This window comes from Lampetra planeri, chromosome 66, assembly GCF_965212315.1.
Source record: "Lampetra planeri chromosome 66, kcLamPlan1.2.h2, whole genome shotgun sequence".
Lineage (NCBI taxonomy): Eukaryota > Metazoa > Chordata > Hyperoartia > Petromyzontiformes > Petromyzontidae > Lampetra > Lampetra planeri.
Window position 1 is genome coordinate 884,906 of NC_136172.1, and position 21,350 is coordinate 906,255.

The following is a 21,350-nucleotide window of genomic DNA, read 5'->3' on the forward strand; positions in this document are numbered from 1 at the left end:
GACAAAGCCCTACGCCCGTCCAGGCGACCACCGGCGCCAGGAGGGAGAGGACGCACCAGCAGCCAGAGCCCGCGCCGCCTGCAGAAAGGAGCCCTCCTCGTTACCGTGGCTACAAGACGACCCCACACGAAGGCCACCCGCGAGCATTCGAGGCTCAAGGCGGACAGCGAGTGCGGTGGCGAAGCAGCAGCTCCCTGTGGCTGGCCAGGGGAGAGGGGCGCGTGCAGCGCGGTGCCTCTCCCGTGCAGCCGCAGCCCTCACGGCTGCACGTGGCTCTCCCCGTCACGGCCTGGGCGGCGTGGAGCCGGTGGCTTCCTGTGCCAGCCCCTCACCACGTGCCTCGCCACAAGTCACGTGCTTTTGCCGCCACGTGTTTTGTAAAGAGCTACAACATTATCAGTGTTGTGCTGCTCGGTTGGCCCGTGTCACAAGAATGGAATGAGCCCCCTTAGCCTGCTAGATTAATATTGTACACTTCACAATTTGGATATTTTACGATGAAATAAGAACGCGATAAAAACCTAAAATGTGCAAAACCCATATGATTTATGCAGTCATTTAAACTGAGAAATCTCTGTTAAACACGCCCTTCACTCATTCGCTGAGGTTAACCTTCACACTGCACAGACTTAAATTGAGCGAAGTCATTAATGAGGGCAATCCTGAGTGAGTAAATTCTGGAATGAGCACCTTGAATGTCAAATACGGCCTCGGTCTCGCCGACCTCGTTTGCCGCCACACACGTAACAATGTGTTCCTGTGATCGATTCATAACCACGGAGCTCCGAGTCAGGGTTCTATCCCCATGCTGGGTCTGGTTCCATTCTGATGCATCGCTCCCCACGGTTCTCCAGGTGATGGTGGCAGGAGGATTCGCCTTCACCTCACAGAGGATGCAGAGGTCACCCCCACACGTCTCGTCCTGAGACAGGTTCACCACCACCGGTGCATCTGCCAACAGAGGAGAATCCGACAGTCATTGTCTTGACAACTGGATGGGAGTGGAGAGGGAGCCTCTCATTACTCCATTGTGCAACCACACAGGGCTCAGTGAGTGGGGCTTGGTGACCTTACAGACGGAGTCATCTGTCAAGGCTCTATCTGACAGACTCACAGCATTTACTGTCTGCCCAGCAGGGTTGTTCTGTGCTGGCACTGAGGAGCTTTGCATCTCATGTCATCTGGCCCTGTGTGCAGACTAAAGACCACTGTTCAGTTTCTTTCACATGCAGCAGCGATGATCGCCTGTGTTATCTCACCTCAAGTAATTAAGTGGCTTACACTCACTGGAGGGCATCACACAAAGCCAGCAATTACTGTGCCACCCATAGCACGACACAGTGGCACAGTCTGTACACGAATATAAACACAAGGGCAACAACTACTGCTGGAGACTCACACTTGACGTCCAGGATGAATTCTTGGACCATCGTTGAGGCTAGGTCGCCTCCCGAGGCTTCACAGCGACATTTCCTTCCATCGTCCTCGGCTGATGAGGTGAAGCTGAGCCGGCTCGTCACGGTGAACGTCCCATCTGGAGATCGACTCCGGGAGGTTGAGTTTGTCCACTTGTTAAACTGAGTTTGTCCACTTGAGTTTGTCCACTTGACGACGTCGTCCAAGACCCAGCGGATGGCGACGGAGTCCATGGGGACCACGGCGTCCACGCTGCAGCCCAGGGTGGCCGGGACGGTGGCACGGAGCTCTGACTGGGCCCGTAGAAAGGCTGAACACCAGGGGCATGGGTTACTGACATGAGTTGACATGGGCAGGTAGAGTGATATTAACAGTCCAGAACATCATCCACAATGCACAGAGGCTGTGAATGAAAATACAATATCCCAAATATTACTAAAATATTGGAATTTAAATATATATGTGACTGTTATATTTGTAGTGACTGGGAATGTCACTGTGTGGTGCCGGGCTTGCGAGGCCACGGTGGATAATATGTTGTCATTATGAGCAATCCGGTTACTGGGCGTAGTACCAGCCCTAGCGGGGCTTGGGTGAGCGCTGGTTAGTGCGGAAGCACCATGTACAGTGTGCGGTGTGGGCTCCCGGTGAGGGAGCGAGAGGGAGTGTCAACCAGCCAGGGTTACGTTGGGGCATGATACGCTAGTTGGCCTGCCGACACATGACCGGATGATATTGAAGGGGAGCCACCGGTGGAGGGGGTCCGGTGGGTGGTCACGTGGTATAGAAGAGCTCTCCGGAGCCTTCGGGAAAGGGCCAGAGAGATCTAGAAGGTGGGCGGGGCGAGTGGCGGAGCCAGCCCCAGCCGGGGCCGATATAACAGGGCCCTGTGAGGGGCTCGAGGTTTTTGCCTGTTGGTGAGAGAAAATCCACGTCGGGTTGAAGAAGCCTCTAGCCACGTGGTCTGGGACCGAGATTGTGGTCTAGACCGGAAGAGCGGGACCATCGTAGTTCTGCCGTAGCGTGGCTAGAATGTAGTTCACCACCCGAGTGTAGGTTACATTATGTTATGTCGTTGTTAATAAAAAGTGTTGCTCCCAAGACAACGTCTGCGACTCAGTTGGACTCAATACATATTGTTACTGAAGTACAAAACTGGGTGAACACAACAACCGAACCTCACATCACCGCACACACAGGAACCAAACAGCATCAACAATGATCTTTCAGCAAAAACAGTAATCACACATCACACACAGTAATCACACACAGTAATCACACAACACACAGTAATCACACATCACACAAAGTAATCACACATCACACACAGTAATCACACAACACACAGTAATCACACAACACACACAGTAATCCCACAACACACACAGTAATCACACATCACACACAGTAATCACACATCAACACAGTAATCACACAACACACACAGTAATCACACATCACACACAGTAATCAGACATCACACACAATAATCACACATCACACACAGTAATCACACATCACACAGTAATCACACATCACACACAGTAATCACACATCACACACAGTAATCACACATCACACACAGTAATCACACAACACACAGTAATCACACATCACACACAGTAATCACACATCACACACCACACACAGTAATCACACATCACACACAGTAATCACACATCACACACAGTAATCACACATCACACACAGTAATCACACATCACACACAGTAATCACACATCACACACAGTAATCACACATCACACACAGTAATCACAAACAGTAATCACACAACACACACAGTAATCACACAACACACACAGTAATCACACATCACACACAGTAATCACACATCACACACAGTAATCACACAACACACACAGTAATCACGCAACACACACAGTAATCACACATCACACACAGTAATCACACATCACACACAGTAATCACACAACACACACAGTAATCACACAACACACACAGTAATCACACAACACACACAGTAATCACACATCACACACAGTAATCACACATCACACACAGTAATCACACATTACACACAGTAATCACGCAACACACACAGTAATCACGCAACACACAGTAATCACACAATACACACAGTAATCACACATCACACACAGTAATCACACAACACACACAGTAATCACACATCACACACAGTAATCACACAACACACACAGTAATCACACAACACACACAGTAATCACACAACACACACAGTAATCACACAACACACACAGTAATCACACAACACACAGTAATCACACATCACACACAGTAATCGCACAACACACACAGTAATCAAACATCACACACAGTAATCAAACATCACACACAGTAATCACACATCACACACAAGAATCACACAACACACACAATAATCACACATCACACACAGTAATCACACAACATACACAGTAATCACACATCACACACAGTAATCACACAACACACACAGTAATTACACATCACACACAGTAATCACACAACACACACAGTAATCACACATCACACACAGTAATCACACAACACACGCAGTAATCACACAACACACACAGTAATCACACATCACACACAGTAATCACACATCACACGCAGTAAATCACACATCACACACAGTAATCACACATCACACACAGTAATCACACAACACACGCAGTAATCACACATCACACGCAGTAATCACACAACACACACAGTAATCACACAACACACCCAGTAATCACACATCACACACAGTAATCACACAACACACACATAAATCACACAACACACACATTAATCACACAACACACACAGTAATCACACATCACACACAGTAATCACACAGCACACACAGTAATCACACATCACACACAGTAATCACACATCACACACAGTAATCACACATCACACACAGTAATCACACAACACACACAGTAATCACACATCACACACAGTAATCACACATCACACACAGTAATCACACATCACACACAGTAATCACACATCACACACAGTAATCACACATCACACAGTAATCACACATCACACAGTAATCACACATCACACACAGTAATCACACAACATACACAGTAATCACACAACACACACAGTAATCACTCATCACACACAGTAATCACACAACATACACAGTAATCACACAACACACACAGTAATCACACAACACACACAGTAATCACACATCGCACACAGTAATCACACAACATACACAGTAATCACACAACACACACAGTAATCACACAACACACACAGTAATCACACATCACACACAGTAATCACACAACACAAACAGTAATCACACAACACACACAGTAATCACACAACACACACAGTAATCACACAACACACACAGTAATCACACAACACACACAGTAATCACACAACACAAACAGTAATCACACAACACACACAGTAATCACACAACACACACAGTAATCACACATCACACAGTAATCACACATCACACACAGTAATCACACATCACACACAGTAATCAGACATCACACACAATAATCACACATCACACACAGTAATCACACATCACACAGTAATCACACATCACACACAGTAATCACACATCACACACAGTAATCACACATCACACACAGTAATCACACAACACACAGTAATCACACATCACACACAGTAATCACAAACAGTAATCACACAACACACACAGTAATCACACAACACACACAGTAATCACACATCACACACAGTAATCACACATCACACACAGTAATCACACAACACACACAGTAATCACGCAACACACACAGTAATCACACATCACACACAGTAATCACACATCACACACAGTAATCACACAACACACACAGTAATCACACATCACACACAGTAATCACACAACACACACAGTAATCACGCAACACACACAGTAATCACACAATACACACAGTAATCACACATCACACACAGTAATCACACATCACACACAGTAATCACACATCACACACAGTAATCACACATCACACACAGTAATCACACAACACACAGTAATCACACATCACACACAGTAATCACACAACACACACAGTAATCACACATCACACACAGTAATCACAAACAGTAATCACACAACACACACAGTAATCACACAACACACACAGTAATCACACATCACACACAGTAATCACACATCACACACAGTAATCACACATCACACACAGTAATCACAAACAGTAATCACACAACACACACAGTAATCACACAACACACACAGTAATCACACATCACACACAGTAATCACAAACAGTAATCACACAACACACACAGTAATCACACATCACACACAGTAATCACACATCACACACAGTAATCACGCAACACACACAGTAATCACGCAACACACACAGTAATCACACATCACACACAGTAATCACACATCACACACAGTAATCACACAACACACACAGTAATCACACAACACACACAGTAATCACACATCACACACAGTAATCACACATCACACACAGTAATCACACATCACACACAGTAATCACACATCACACACAGTAATCACACATCACACACAGTAATCACACATCACACACAGTAATCACACAACACACACAGTAATCACACATCACACACAGTAATCACACATCACACACAGTAATCACGCAACACACACAGTAATCACACATCACACACAGTAATCACACATCACACACAGTAATCACACAACACACACAGTAATCACACAACACACACAGTAATCACACATCACACACAGTAATCACACATCACACACAGTAATCACACATCACACACAGTAATCACGCAACACACAGTAATCACACAACACACACAGTAATCACACATCACACACAGTAATCACACAACACACACAGTAATCACACATCACACACAGTAATCACACAACACACACAGTAATCACACAACACACACAGTAATCACACAACACACACAGTAATCACACAACACACAGTAATCACACATCACACACAGTAATCGCACAACACACACAGTAATCAAACATCACACACAGTAATCAAACATCACATACAGTAATCACACATCACACACAAGAATCACACAACACACACAATAATCACACATCACACACAGTAATCACACAACATACACAGTAATCACACATCACACACAGTAATCAAACATCACACACAGTAATCACACAACACACACAGTAATTACACATCACACACAGTAATCACACAACACACACAGTAATCACACATCACACACAGTAATCACACAACACACGCAGTAATCACACAACACACACAGTAATCACACATCACACACAGTAATCACACATCACACGCAGTAAATCACACATCACACACAGTAATCACACAACACACGCAGTAATCACACATCACACGCAGTAATCACACAACACACACAGTAATCACACAACACACCCAGTAATCACACATCACACACAGTAATCACACAACACACACATAAATCACACAACACACACATTAATCACACAACACACACAGTAATCACACATCACACACAGTAATCACACAGCACACACAGTAATCACACATCACACACAGTAATCACACATCACACACAGTAATCACACATCACACACAGTAATCACACAACACACACAGTAATCACACATCACACACAGTAATCACACATCACACACAGTAATCACACATCACACACAGTAATCACACATCACACACAGTAATCACACATCACACAGTAATCACACATCACACAGTAATCACACATCACACACAGTAATCACACAACACACACAGTAATCACACATCGCACACAGTAATCACACAACATACACAGTAATCACACAACACACACAGTAATCACACAACACACACAGTAATCACTCATCACACACAGTAATCACACAACATACACAGTAATCACACAACACACACAGTAATCACACAACACACACAGTAATCACACATCGCACACAGTAATCACACAACACACACAGTAATCACACAACACACACAGTAATCACACAACACACACAGTAATCACACATCACACACAGTAATCACACAACACAAACAGTAATCACACAACACACACAGTAATCACACAACACACACAGTAATCACACAACACACACAGTAATCACACAACACAAACAGTAATCACACAACACACACAGTAATCACACATCACACACAGTAATCACACATCACACACAGTAATCACACATCACACACAGTAATCACACAACACATACAGTAATCACACATCACACTCAGTAAACACACATCACACACATTAATCACACAACACAAACAGTAATCACACAACACACACAGTAATCACACATCACACACAGTAATCACACAACACACACAGTAATCACACATCACACTCAGTAATCACACAACACAAACAGTAATCACACAACACACAGTAATCACACATCACACACAGTAATCACACAACACACACAGTAATCACACATCACACTCAGTAAACACACATCACACACAGTAATCACACAACACACACAGTAATCACACAACACAAACAGTAATCACACATCACACACAGTAATCACACAACACACAGTAATCACACAACACACACAGTAATCACACAACACACAAGTAATCACACAACACACACGGTAATCACACAACACACACAGTAATCACACATCACACTCAGTAAACACACATCACACACAGTAATCACACAACACAAACAGTAATCACACATCACACACAGTAGTCACACAGCACACACAGTAATCACACAACACACACAGTAGTCACACAGCACACACAGTAATCACACATCACACACAGTAATCACACAACACACACAGCAATCACACATCGCACACAGTAATTACGCATCACACACAGTAATCACACAACACACACAGTAATCACACAGCACACACAGTAATCACACAACACACACAGTAATTACCCTACATTGCTGGGGTCACAAAAAAGATCTCCAAAATCCTGATTAAACACAAGATCCAGGTCCGATTCAACACAGTACATAAAATCCGTGATCTGGTACCGTCTGTAAAAGATGTGGTTCCAGACATACAGTACCCTGGTGTCTACAAACTAAGTTGCCTCTGTGGTAGCAGTTACATTGGGGAAACCAAACGACATGTCTCGGACCGCATCCGTGAACATAAAGCAGACCTGAAACACGGTAGGACAAACACCTCAGCCGTGGCAGATCACTGTTACAACTCAGTGGGCTCTCATGACATTGACTTCTCCAAGACAGAGGTTCTCTGCAAGCCATCTGGCTATCATGAGAGATTCGTACATGAGGCGATCCACATTTACAAACACAGAGACAATTTTAACCGAGAAGATGGATTCTGGCTTAGCAATCACTGGAAGGACGTAATACACCATTTTGATACACATTAGGGTGGGTAGAATAATACATAGTGTTATATTAAAAATGTATAAGGTATAGGGTGGTTTATAGCAATACAGTATGTAATTTAATGTTGGTTTTGCCTATGGAAGTATATAGTACGGTATAGACGCGTGTGATGTAAGAGAATAAAGTTTAGATGGAAGCATATTATATAATTTTTTACAACGTAGAATTTTTCATGTATTACTTACTGTTAGTAACTCAGCTTATTGTAGAGTATAGTAAGTTTACTGATGATGCTATGTAGTTTATACTTTAGTTTGTCATGCAGTTTATACTGTAGTTTTTTACGTGGTTGTTTAGTAACTACAGCTACATACTATTAACATTCCTTTCCTTTGTTAATGCTCCCCCCCTTCCCCCCCCCCTTTGATGCTGCTAATCCTGCATAATGCACGGGCATAGTATTGATTTGGAACCCCCCCCGCCCACCTCCTACGCATTTTCCATATGCTGAATTCCTCTTGATATGCAAATTATTTTGTGTAGGCGCTCTTCTTCCCACCTCCCCCCCCTCTAACCCAGCTTAAATATACGCTCCAAGCTTGGGGTGTTTCATTCTTCGCCTGAGGATGGCTGCTTGCGTTGTGGCCGAAACGTCGTGAGAATTGTTTTATTATGTTTTATTTTTATTATTTTATTACTTCCCTTCTACGTGACTTTACCGAAAGAACCAAGAAGATGAATCCCTGCAGTCACGAAAGCTTTAAATCGAAATTTAACCGCCTCTACGGGGAGGGTTTCCACATAACTTTGAGATCCTTCAACAAGCTCCGGGACAAGAAGGCTCAGCTAATCGAGTCTCTCACCTTTCTGAAGAGATGCCGCGACTCTAAGGTAATACCGAACGCATTTACACTAACATCTGCTGCTGTAACTTCTTCTAATGCGAAACGAATTCTGTCTAGAACTAGCTTAGCTCTTATCTCAGAGAAAATCAGACTTACGCGCACCGAACTAGATCAGTTAGACAAGACACTCTACAAATCACACTTATCCTTGAGTGCAACAATGTCCACATCGGATTGGGAACATGTGGAAAAAATGACTGCCTCTTCAGCTGCCGCTATGTCGACTAAATGTAAGGACAACTTGATTTCCAAATTCAACCGCCTCTCAAACAAGAAACCGGACCCACACATTGAAAAGCTAGATGTTAACAAAGTCGTAATTAATCGCAGTAACAGTCCTATTTCTGAAGGTTTGAAATCCGTTTTAGCTAAAGGACTAAACTTTGCAGTCACACCTAGACACATACCAGTTAATGATATAATTGCTCGAGTAGATGTAGCTCTCAAGGGCTTGAGTCACATCGCTGCAGACGTAGCAAGATCGGAAATCTCTGTAACCCTCAAAAACGCTAAGATGCCAGCTAGCAACATCAGCAAAGATGAGCGTTTTGAATTAGCTCAATTAAAAAAGAGGGATGACATTGTCATCCTCTCAGCCGACAAAGGCAATGCCACTGTCATCATGGACAAAATAGAATACAACAACAAAATTCAAGAACTACTCACCGATGGCAGCTATACAAAAATAAAAAGAGACCCCACCAACAGCCTCGTCTCCAAAACCAACAACATCATTTCTGCTTCAACCGCATTAATTGATCAGACCAAACAGTTCTCGTTGAAACCTTCTGCAGCCAGGCCACCAAGATTGTACGGCTTGCCAAAGATACATAAAGAAGATACACCTCTTCGTCCCATTGTCTCTACTATCAACTCCCCCACTTACAAACTGGCTCGTTTTTTGTCCGAAATCCTACGGCCTTTCACTGGAAAAACCACCTCTGCAGTACTAAACTCTACTGACCTGGTATCAACAATCAAGGGGATTGCCCTGTCCCCAGACGACCTGCTTGTCAGTTTTGATGTGGTTTCCTTGTTCACCAAGGTGCCTGTGCCTGACACCATCGCAATCATTGAAGACTTGATTCATCAAGGACTGAATGCTGGGGTACCCCCCCTGGTGAGACACTGCTTAACCAATACATACTTCACCTGGAATGGAACCTTCTACAAGCAAATTGAGGGCACCCCAATGGGCTCCCCCTTATCTCCGGTTGTAGCCAACATCTTCATGGAGAAATTTGAGACGGACGCCATCCAGACTGCCACTCTACGCCCGACCTTATGGAAGAGGTACGTAGACGACACTTTTGTCATCTGGCCACATGGCCGGCCTGCTCTAGACCAATTTCTCGACCATATCAATTCCATACACCCAGCCATCAGATTCACCATGGAAGTCGAAAATGATGGCAAGCTACCCTTTTTGGATGTCCTAATCAAAAGGAGACCTGATGGTTCAATGAGCCACTCTGTCTACAGGAAAGCCACCCACACGGATGCTTATCTAAAACCGGATTCCCACCACCATCCATCCCAGAAGAATTCCCTCATCAAGACTCTATATCATAGAGCCCAATGCATCTCCGACCATGAACACATTTCCAGTGAACTCAAACACGTACGCCAAGCTCTTAAGGCTAATGGTTACTCCGACTACACAATCCGCAAAGCCATCACTCCAACCACCAAGAAGGATCCTGTTGAGGAGCCTTTCAAGACCATCACCTTACCCTACATTGCTGGGGTCACAAAAAAGATCTCCAAAATCCTGATTAAACACAAGATCCAGGTCCGATTCAACACAGTACATAAAATCCGTGATCTGGTACCGTCTGTAAAAGATGTGGTTCCAGACATACAGTACCCTGGTGTCTACAAACTAAGTTGCCTCTGTGGTAGCAGTTACATTGGGGAAACCAAACGACATGTCTCGGACCGCATCCGTGAACATAAAGCTGACCTGAAACACGGTAGGACAAACACCTCAGCCGTGGCAGATCACTGTTACAACTCAGTGGGCTCACATGACATTGACTTCTCCAAGACAGAGGTTCTCTGCAAGCCATCTGGCTATCATGAGAGATTCGTACATGAGGCGATCCACATTTACAAACACAGAGACAATTTTAACCGAGAAGATGGATTCTGGCTTAGCAATCACTGGAAGGACGTAATACACCATTTTGATACACATTAGGGTGGGTAGAATAATACATAGTGTTATATTAAAAATGTATAAGGTATAGGGTGGTTTATAGCAATACAGTATGTAATTTAATGTTGGTTTTGCCTATGGAAGTATATAGTACGGTATAGACGCGTGTGATGTAAGAGAATAAAGTTTAGATGGAAGCATATTATATAATTTTTTACAACGTAGAATTTTTCATGTATTACTTACTGTTAGTAACTCAGCTTATTGTAGAGTATAGTAAGTTTACTGATGATGCTATGTAGTTTATACTTTAGTTTGTCATGCAGTTTATACTGTAGTTTTTTACGTGGTTGTTTAGTAACTACAGCTACATACTATTAACATTCCTTTCCTTTGTTAATGCTCCCCCCCTTCCCCCCCCCCCTTTGATGCTGCTAATCCTGCATAATGCACGGGCATAGTATTGATTTGGAACCCCCCCCGCCCACCTCCTACGCATTTTCCATATGCTGAATTCCTCTTGATATGCAAATTATTTTGTGTAGGCGCTCTTCTTCCCACCTCCCCCCCCTCTAACCCAGCTTAAATATACGCTCCAAGCTTGGGGTGTTTCATTCTTCGCCTGAGGATGGCTGCTTGCGTTGTGGCCGAAACGTCGTGAGAATTGTTTTATTATGTTTTATTTTTATTATTTTATTACTTCCCTTCTACGTGACTTTACCGAAAGAACCAAGAAGATGAATCCCTGCAGTCACGAAAGCTTTAAATCGAAATTTAATCACACATTGATCACAGTAATCACACAGCACACACAGTAATCACACAACACACACAGTAATCACACAACACACACAGTAATCACACATCACACACAGTAATCACACAACACACACAGTAATCACACATCACACATCACACACAGTAATCACACAACACACACAGTAATCACACATCACACACAGTAATCACACAACACACACAGTAATCACACATCACACACAGTAATCACACATCACACACAGTAATCACACAACACACAACACTAATCACACAACACACACAGTAATCACACAACACACACAGTAATCACACATCACACACAGTAATCACACAGCACACACAGTAATCACACAACACACACAGCAATCACACAACACACACAGTAATCACACAACACACACAGTAATCACACATCACACACAGTAATCACACAACACACACAGTAATCACACAACACACACAGTAATCACACATCACACACAGTAATCACACATCACACACAGTAATCACACAACACACAACAGTAATCACACAACACACACAGTAATCACACATCACACACAGTAATCACACATCACACACAGTAATCACACAACACACACAGTAATCACACATCGCACACAGTAATCACACAACACACACAGTAATCACACAACACACACAGTAATCACACATCACACACAGTAATCACACAACACACACAGTAATCACACAACACACACAGTAATCACACAACACACACAGTAATCACACAACACACACAGTAATCACACAACACAAACAGTAATCACACAACACACACAGTAATCACACAACACACACAGTAATCACACAACACACACAGTAATCACACAACACAAACAGTAATCACACAACACACACAGTAATCACACATCACACACAGTAATCACACATCACACACAGTAATCACACATCACACACAGTAATCACACATCACACACAGTAATCACACAACACACAGTAATCACACATCACACACAGTAATCACACAACACAAACAGTAATCACACAACACACACAATAATCACACATCACACACAGTAATCACACATCACACACAGTAATCACACAACACATAGTAATCACACATCACACACAGTAATCACACAACACACACAGTAATCACACATCACACTCAGTAAACACACATCACACACAGTAATCACACAACACACACAGTAATCACACAACACACACAGTAATCACACAACACACAAGTAATCACACAACACACACGGTAATCACACAACACACACAGTAATCACACATCACACTCAGTAAACACACATCACACACAGTAATCACACAACACAAACAGTAATCACACATCACACACAGTAATCACACAACACACAGTAATCACACAACACACACACAGTAATCACACAACACACACAGTAATCACACAACACACACAGTAGTCACACAGCACACACAGTAATCACACATCACACACAGTAATCACACAACACACACAGCAATCACACATCGCACACAGTAATTACGCATCACACACAGTAATCACACAACACACACAGTAATCACACAGCACACACAGTAATCACACAACACACACAGTAATCACACATTGATCACAGTAATCACACAGCACACACAGTAATCACACAACACACACAGTAATCACACAACACACACAGTAATCACACATCACACACAGTAATCACACAACACACACAGTAATCACACATCACACACAGTAATCACACAACACACACAGTAATCACACATCACACACAGTAATCACACATCACACACAGTAATCACACAACACACAACAGTAATCACACAACACACACAGTAATCACACAACACTCACAATAATCACACAGCACACACAGTAATCACACAACACACACAGCAATCACACAACACACACAGTAATCACACAACACACACAGTAATCACACATCACACACAGTAATCACACAACACACACAGTAATCACACATCACACATCACACACAGTAATCACACAACACACACAGTAATCACACATCACACACAGTAATCACACAACACACACAGTAATCACACATCACACACAGTAATCACACATCACACACAGTAATCACACAACACACAACAGTAATCACACAACACACACAATAACCACACATCACACACAGTAATCACACAGCACACACAGTAATCACACAACACACACAGCAATCACACAACACACACAGTAATCACACAACACACACAGTAATCACACAACACACACAGTAATCACACATCACACACAGTAATGACACATCACACAGTAATCACACAACACACACAGTAATCACACAACACACACAGTAATCACACATCACACACAGTAATCACACATCACACACAGTAATCACACAACACACACAGTAATCACACATCACACACAGTAATGACACATCACACAGTAATCACACAACACACACAGTAATCACACATCACACAGTAATCACACAACACACACAGTAATCACACAACACACACAGTAATCACACATCACACACAGTAATCACACAACACACACAGTAATCACACATCACACACAGTAATCACACAACACACACAGTAAGCACACAACACACACAGTAATCACACATCACACACAGTAATCACACATCACACACAGTAATCACACAACACACACAGTAATCACACATCACACACAGTAATCACACAACACACACAGTAAGCACACAACACACACAGTAATCACACATCACACACAGTAATCACACAACACACACAGTAAGCACACAACACACACAGTAATCACACATCACACACAGTAATCACACATCACACACAGTAATCACACATCACACACAGTAATCACACATCACACACAGAAATCACACAACACACACAGTAATCACACATCACACACAGTAATCACACAACACACACAGTAATCACACATCACACACAGTAATCACACATCACACACAGTAATCACACATCACACACAGTAATCACACAACACACACAGTAATCACACATCACACACAGTAATCACACATCACACACAGTAATCACACAACACACAGTAATCACACATCACACACAGTAATCACACAACACACACAGTAATCACACATCACACACAGTAATCACACATCACACACAGTAATCACACAACACACACAGTAATCACACAACACACACAGTAATCACACATCACACACAGTAATCACACAACACACACAGTAATCACACATCACACACAGTAATCACACATCACACACAGTAATCACACATCACACACGGTAATCACACATCACACACAGTAATCACACAACACACACAGTAATCACACATCGATCACAGTAATCACACATCACACACAGTAATCACACATCACACAGTAATCACACATCACACACAGTAATCACACAACACACAGTAATCACACAACACACACAGTAATCACACATCGATCACAGTAATCACACATCACACACAGTAATCACACAACACACACAGAAATCACACATCACACACAGTAATCACACATCACACACAGTAATCACACAACACACACAGTAATCACACATCACACACAGTAATCACACAACACACACAGTAATCACACATCACACACAGTAATCACACAACACACACAGTAATCACACATCACACACAGCAATCACACAACACACAACAGTAATCACACAACACACACAGTAATCACACAACACACACAGTAATCACACAACACACACAGTAATCACACATCACACACAGCAATCACACAACACACAACAGTAATCACACAACACACACAATAATCACACATCACACACAGTAATCACACATCACACACAGTAATCACACATCACACACAGTAATCACACAACACACACAGCAATCACACAACACACACAGTAATCACACAACACACACAGTAATCACACAACACACACAGTAATCACACAACACACACAGTAATTACACAACACACACAGTAATCACACAACACACACAGTAATCACACAACACACACAGTAATAACACAACACACACAGTAATCACACAACACACACAGTAATCACACAACACACACATTAATCACACAACACACACAGAAATCACACAACACACACAGTAATCACACAACACACACAGAAATCACACATCACACACAATAGTCACACATCACACACAGTAATCACACATCACACACAGTAATCACACAACACACACAGTAATCACACAACACACACAGAAATCACACAACACACACAAAAGTCACACATCACACACAGTAATCACACATCACACACAGTAATCACACAACACACACAGAAATCACACAACACACACATTAATCACACAACACACACAATAATCACACAACACACACAGTAATCACACAACACGCAGTAACCGAACATCACACACAGTAATCACACATCACACACAATAATCACACATCACACACAGTAATCACACATCACACACAGTAATCACACAACACACAGTAATCACACATCACACACAGTAATCACACAACACACACAGTAATCACACATCACAAACAGTAATCACACATCACACAGTAATCACACATCACACACAGTAATCACACATCACACACAGTAATCACACAACACACACAGTAATCACACATCACACACAGTAATCACACATCACACACAGTAATGACACAGCACACACAGTAATCACACAACACACAGTAATCACTCAACACACACAGTAATCACACATCACACAGTAATCACTCTTCACACACAGTAATCACACATCACACAGTAATCACTCTTCACACACAGTAATCACACAGCACACACAGTAATCACACAACACACAGTAATCACTCAACACACACAGTAATCACACATCACACAGTAATCACTCTTCACACACAGTAATCACACATCACACACAGTAATCACACATCACACAGTAATCACACATCACGCAGTAATCACATATCACACACAGTAATCACACATCACACACAGTAATCACACATCACACAGTAATCACTCATCACACAGTAATCACATATCACACACAGTAATCACACATCACACACAGTAATCACTCATCACACAGTAATCACACATCACACACAGTAATCACTCATCACACAGTAATCATACATCACACACAGTAATCACACATCACACACAGTAATCACACAACACACACAGAAATCACACATCACACACAGTAATCACACATCACACACAGTAATCACACAACACACACAGTAATCATACATCACACACAGTAATCACACAACACACACAGTAATCACACATCACACACAGTAATCACACAACACACACAGTAATCACACATCACACACAGTAATCACACAACACACACAGTAATCACACATCACACACAGTAATCACACATCACACACAGTAATCACACAACACACACAGTAATCACACAACACACACAGTAATCACACAACACACACAGTAATCACACAACACACACAGTAACTACACAGCACACACAGTAATCACACATCACACACAGTAATCACACATCACACACAGTAATCACTCATCACACAGTAATCACACATCACACACAGTAATCACACATCACACACAGTAATCACACATCACACACAGTAATCACTCATCACACAGTAATCACACATCACACACAGTAATCACTCATCACACAGTAATCACTAATCACACACAGTAATCACTCATCACACACAGTAATCACACAACACACACAGTAATCACTCTTCACACACAGTAATCACACATCACACACAGTAATCACACCTCACACACAGTAATCACACATCACACACAGTAATCACACATCACACACAGTAATCACACATCACACACAGTAATCACACATCGATCACAGTAATCACACATCACACAGTAATCACACATCACACACAGTAATCACACATCACACACAGTAATCACACAACACACACAACAATCACACATCACACACAGTAATCACACATCACACACAGTAATCACACATCACACACAGTAATCACACATCACACACAGTAATCACACAACACACACAGTAATCACACATCACACACAGTAATCACACATCACACACAGTAATCACACATCACACACAGTAATCGCACATCACACAGTAATCACACATCACACACAGTAATCACACAACACACACAGTAATCACACATCACACACAGTAATCACACATCACACACAGTAATCACACATCACACACAGTAATCACACAACACACACAGTAATCACACATCACACACAGTAATCACACATCGATCACAGTAATCACACATCACACAGTAATCACACATCACACACAGTAATCACACAACACACACAGTAATCACACATCACACACAGTAATCACACATCACACACAGTAATCACACATCACACACAGTAATCACACATCACACACAGTAATCACACAACACACACAGTAATCACACATCACACACAGTAATCACACATCACACACAGTAATCACACATCACACACAGTAATCACACATCACACACAGTAATCACACATCACACACAGTAATCACTCATCACACAGTAATCACACATCACACACAGTAATCACACATCACACACAGTAATCACACATCACACACAGTAATCACACATCGATCACAGTAATCACACATCGATCACAGTAATCACACATCGATCACAGTAATCACACAACACACACAGTAATCACACAACACACACAGAAATCACACAACACACACATTAATCACACAACACACACAATAATTACACAACACGCAGTAATCACACAACACGCAGTAACCGCACATCACACACAGTAATCACACATCACACACAATAATCACACATCACACACAGTAATCACACATCACAAACAGTAATCACACATCACACAGTAATCACACATCACACACAGTAATCACACATCACACACAGTAATCACACATCACACACAGTAATCACACAACACACACAGTAATCACACATCACACACAGTAATCACACATCACACACAGTAATCACACAACACACACAGTAATCACACATCACACACAGTAATCACACATCACACACAGTAATCACACATCACACACAGTAATCACACAACACACAGTAATCACACATCACACACAGTAATCACACATCACACACAGTAATCACACAACACACACAGTAATCACACATCACAAACAGTAATCACACATCACACAGTAATCACACATCACACACAGTAATCACACATCACACACAGTAATCACACAACACACAGTAATCACACAACACACACATAAATCACACAACACACACATTAATCACACAACACACACAGTAATCACACATCACACACAGTAATCACACATCACACACAGTAATGACACAGCACACACAGTAATCACACATCACACACAGTAATCACACATCACACACAGTAATCACACAACACACACAGTAATGACACAGCACACACAGTAATCACACATCACACACAGTAATCACACATCACACACAGTAATCACACAACACACACAGTAATCACACAACACACACAGTAATCACACATCACACACAGTAATCACACAACACAAACAGTAATCACACAACACACACAATAATCACATATCACACACAGTAATCACACATCACACACAGTAATCACACAACACACAGTAATCACACATCACACACAGTAATCACACAACACACACGGTAATCACACAACACACACAGTAATCACACATCACACACAGAAATCACACAACACACACAGTAATCACACAACACACACAGTAATCACACATCGATCACAGTAATCACACATCGATCACAGTAATCACACAGCACACACAGTAAACACACATCACACACAGTAATCACACATCACACACAGTAATCACACATCGATCACAGTAATCACACATCGATCACAGTAATCACACAACACACACAGTAATCACACATCACACACAGTAATCACACATCACACACAGTAATCACACATCGATCACAGTAATCACACATCGATCACAGTAATTACACATCGATCACAGTAATCACACATCGATCACAGTAATCACACATCGATCACAGTAATCACACATCGATTACAGTAATCACACAACACACACAGTAATCACACATCGATCACAGTAATCACACATCGATCACAGTAATCACACAACACACAGTAATCACACATCACACACAGTAATCACACATCACACACAGTAATCACACATCACACACAGTAATCACACAACACACACAGTAATCACACATCGATCACAGTAATCACACATCACACACAGTAATCACACATCGATCACAGTAATCACACATGGATCACAGTAATCACACAACACACACAGTAATCACACAACACACACAGTAATCACACAACACACACAGTAATCACACAACACACACAGTAATCACACATCACACACAGTAATCACACATCGATCACAGTAATCACACAACACACAGTAATCACATATCACACACAGTAATCACACATCACACACAGTAATCACACATCACACACAGTAATCACACACAGTAATCACACAACACACACAGTAATCACACAACACACACAGTAATCACACATCACACAGTAATCACACAACACACAGTAATCACACAACACACACAGTAA

At 42.2% G+C, this 21,350-nt stretch overlaps 1 protein-coding gene across 1 annotated transcript in view; it reads right to left on the reverse strand.

Annotated features, from left to right (window-relative positions):
• Positions 1-257: 257 nt before the first annotated feature.
• LOC144737249 (uncharacterized) overlaps positions 258-21,350 on the reverse strand; it is a 57,244-nt gene continuing 36,151 nt past the window's right edge. Inside the window, exons 2-4 of the mRNA XM_078619970.1 lie at positions 1,400-1,726; positions 691-951; positions 258-289 (exon numbers count right to left, since the gene is read on the reverse strand). Of these exons, the coding sequence (XP_078476096.1) occupies positions 258-289; positions 691-951; positions 1,400-1,726 (620 nt within the window). The remainder of the gene's footprint in view (positions 290-690; positions 952-1,399; positions 1,727-21,350) is intronic.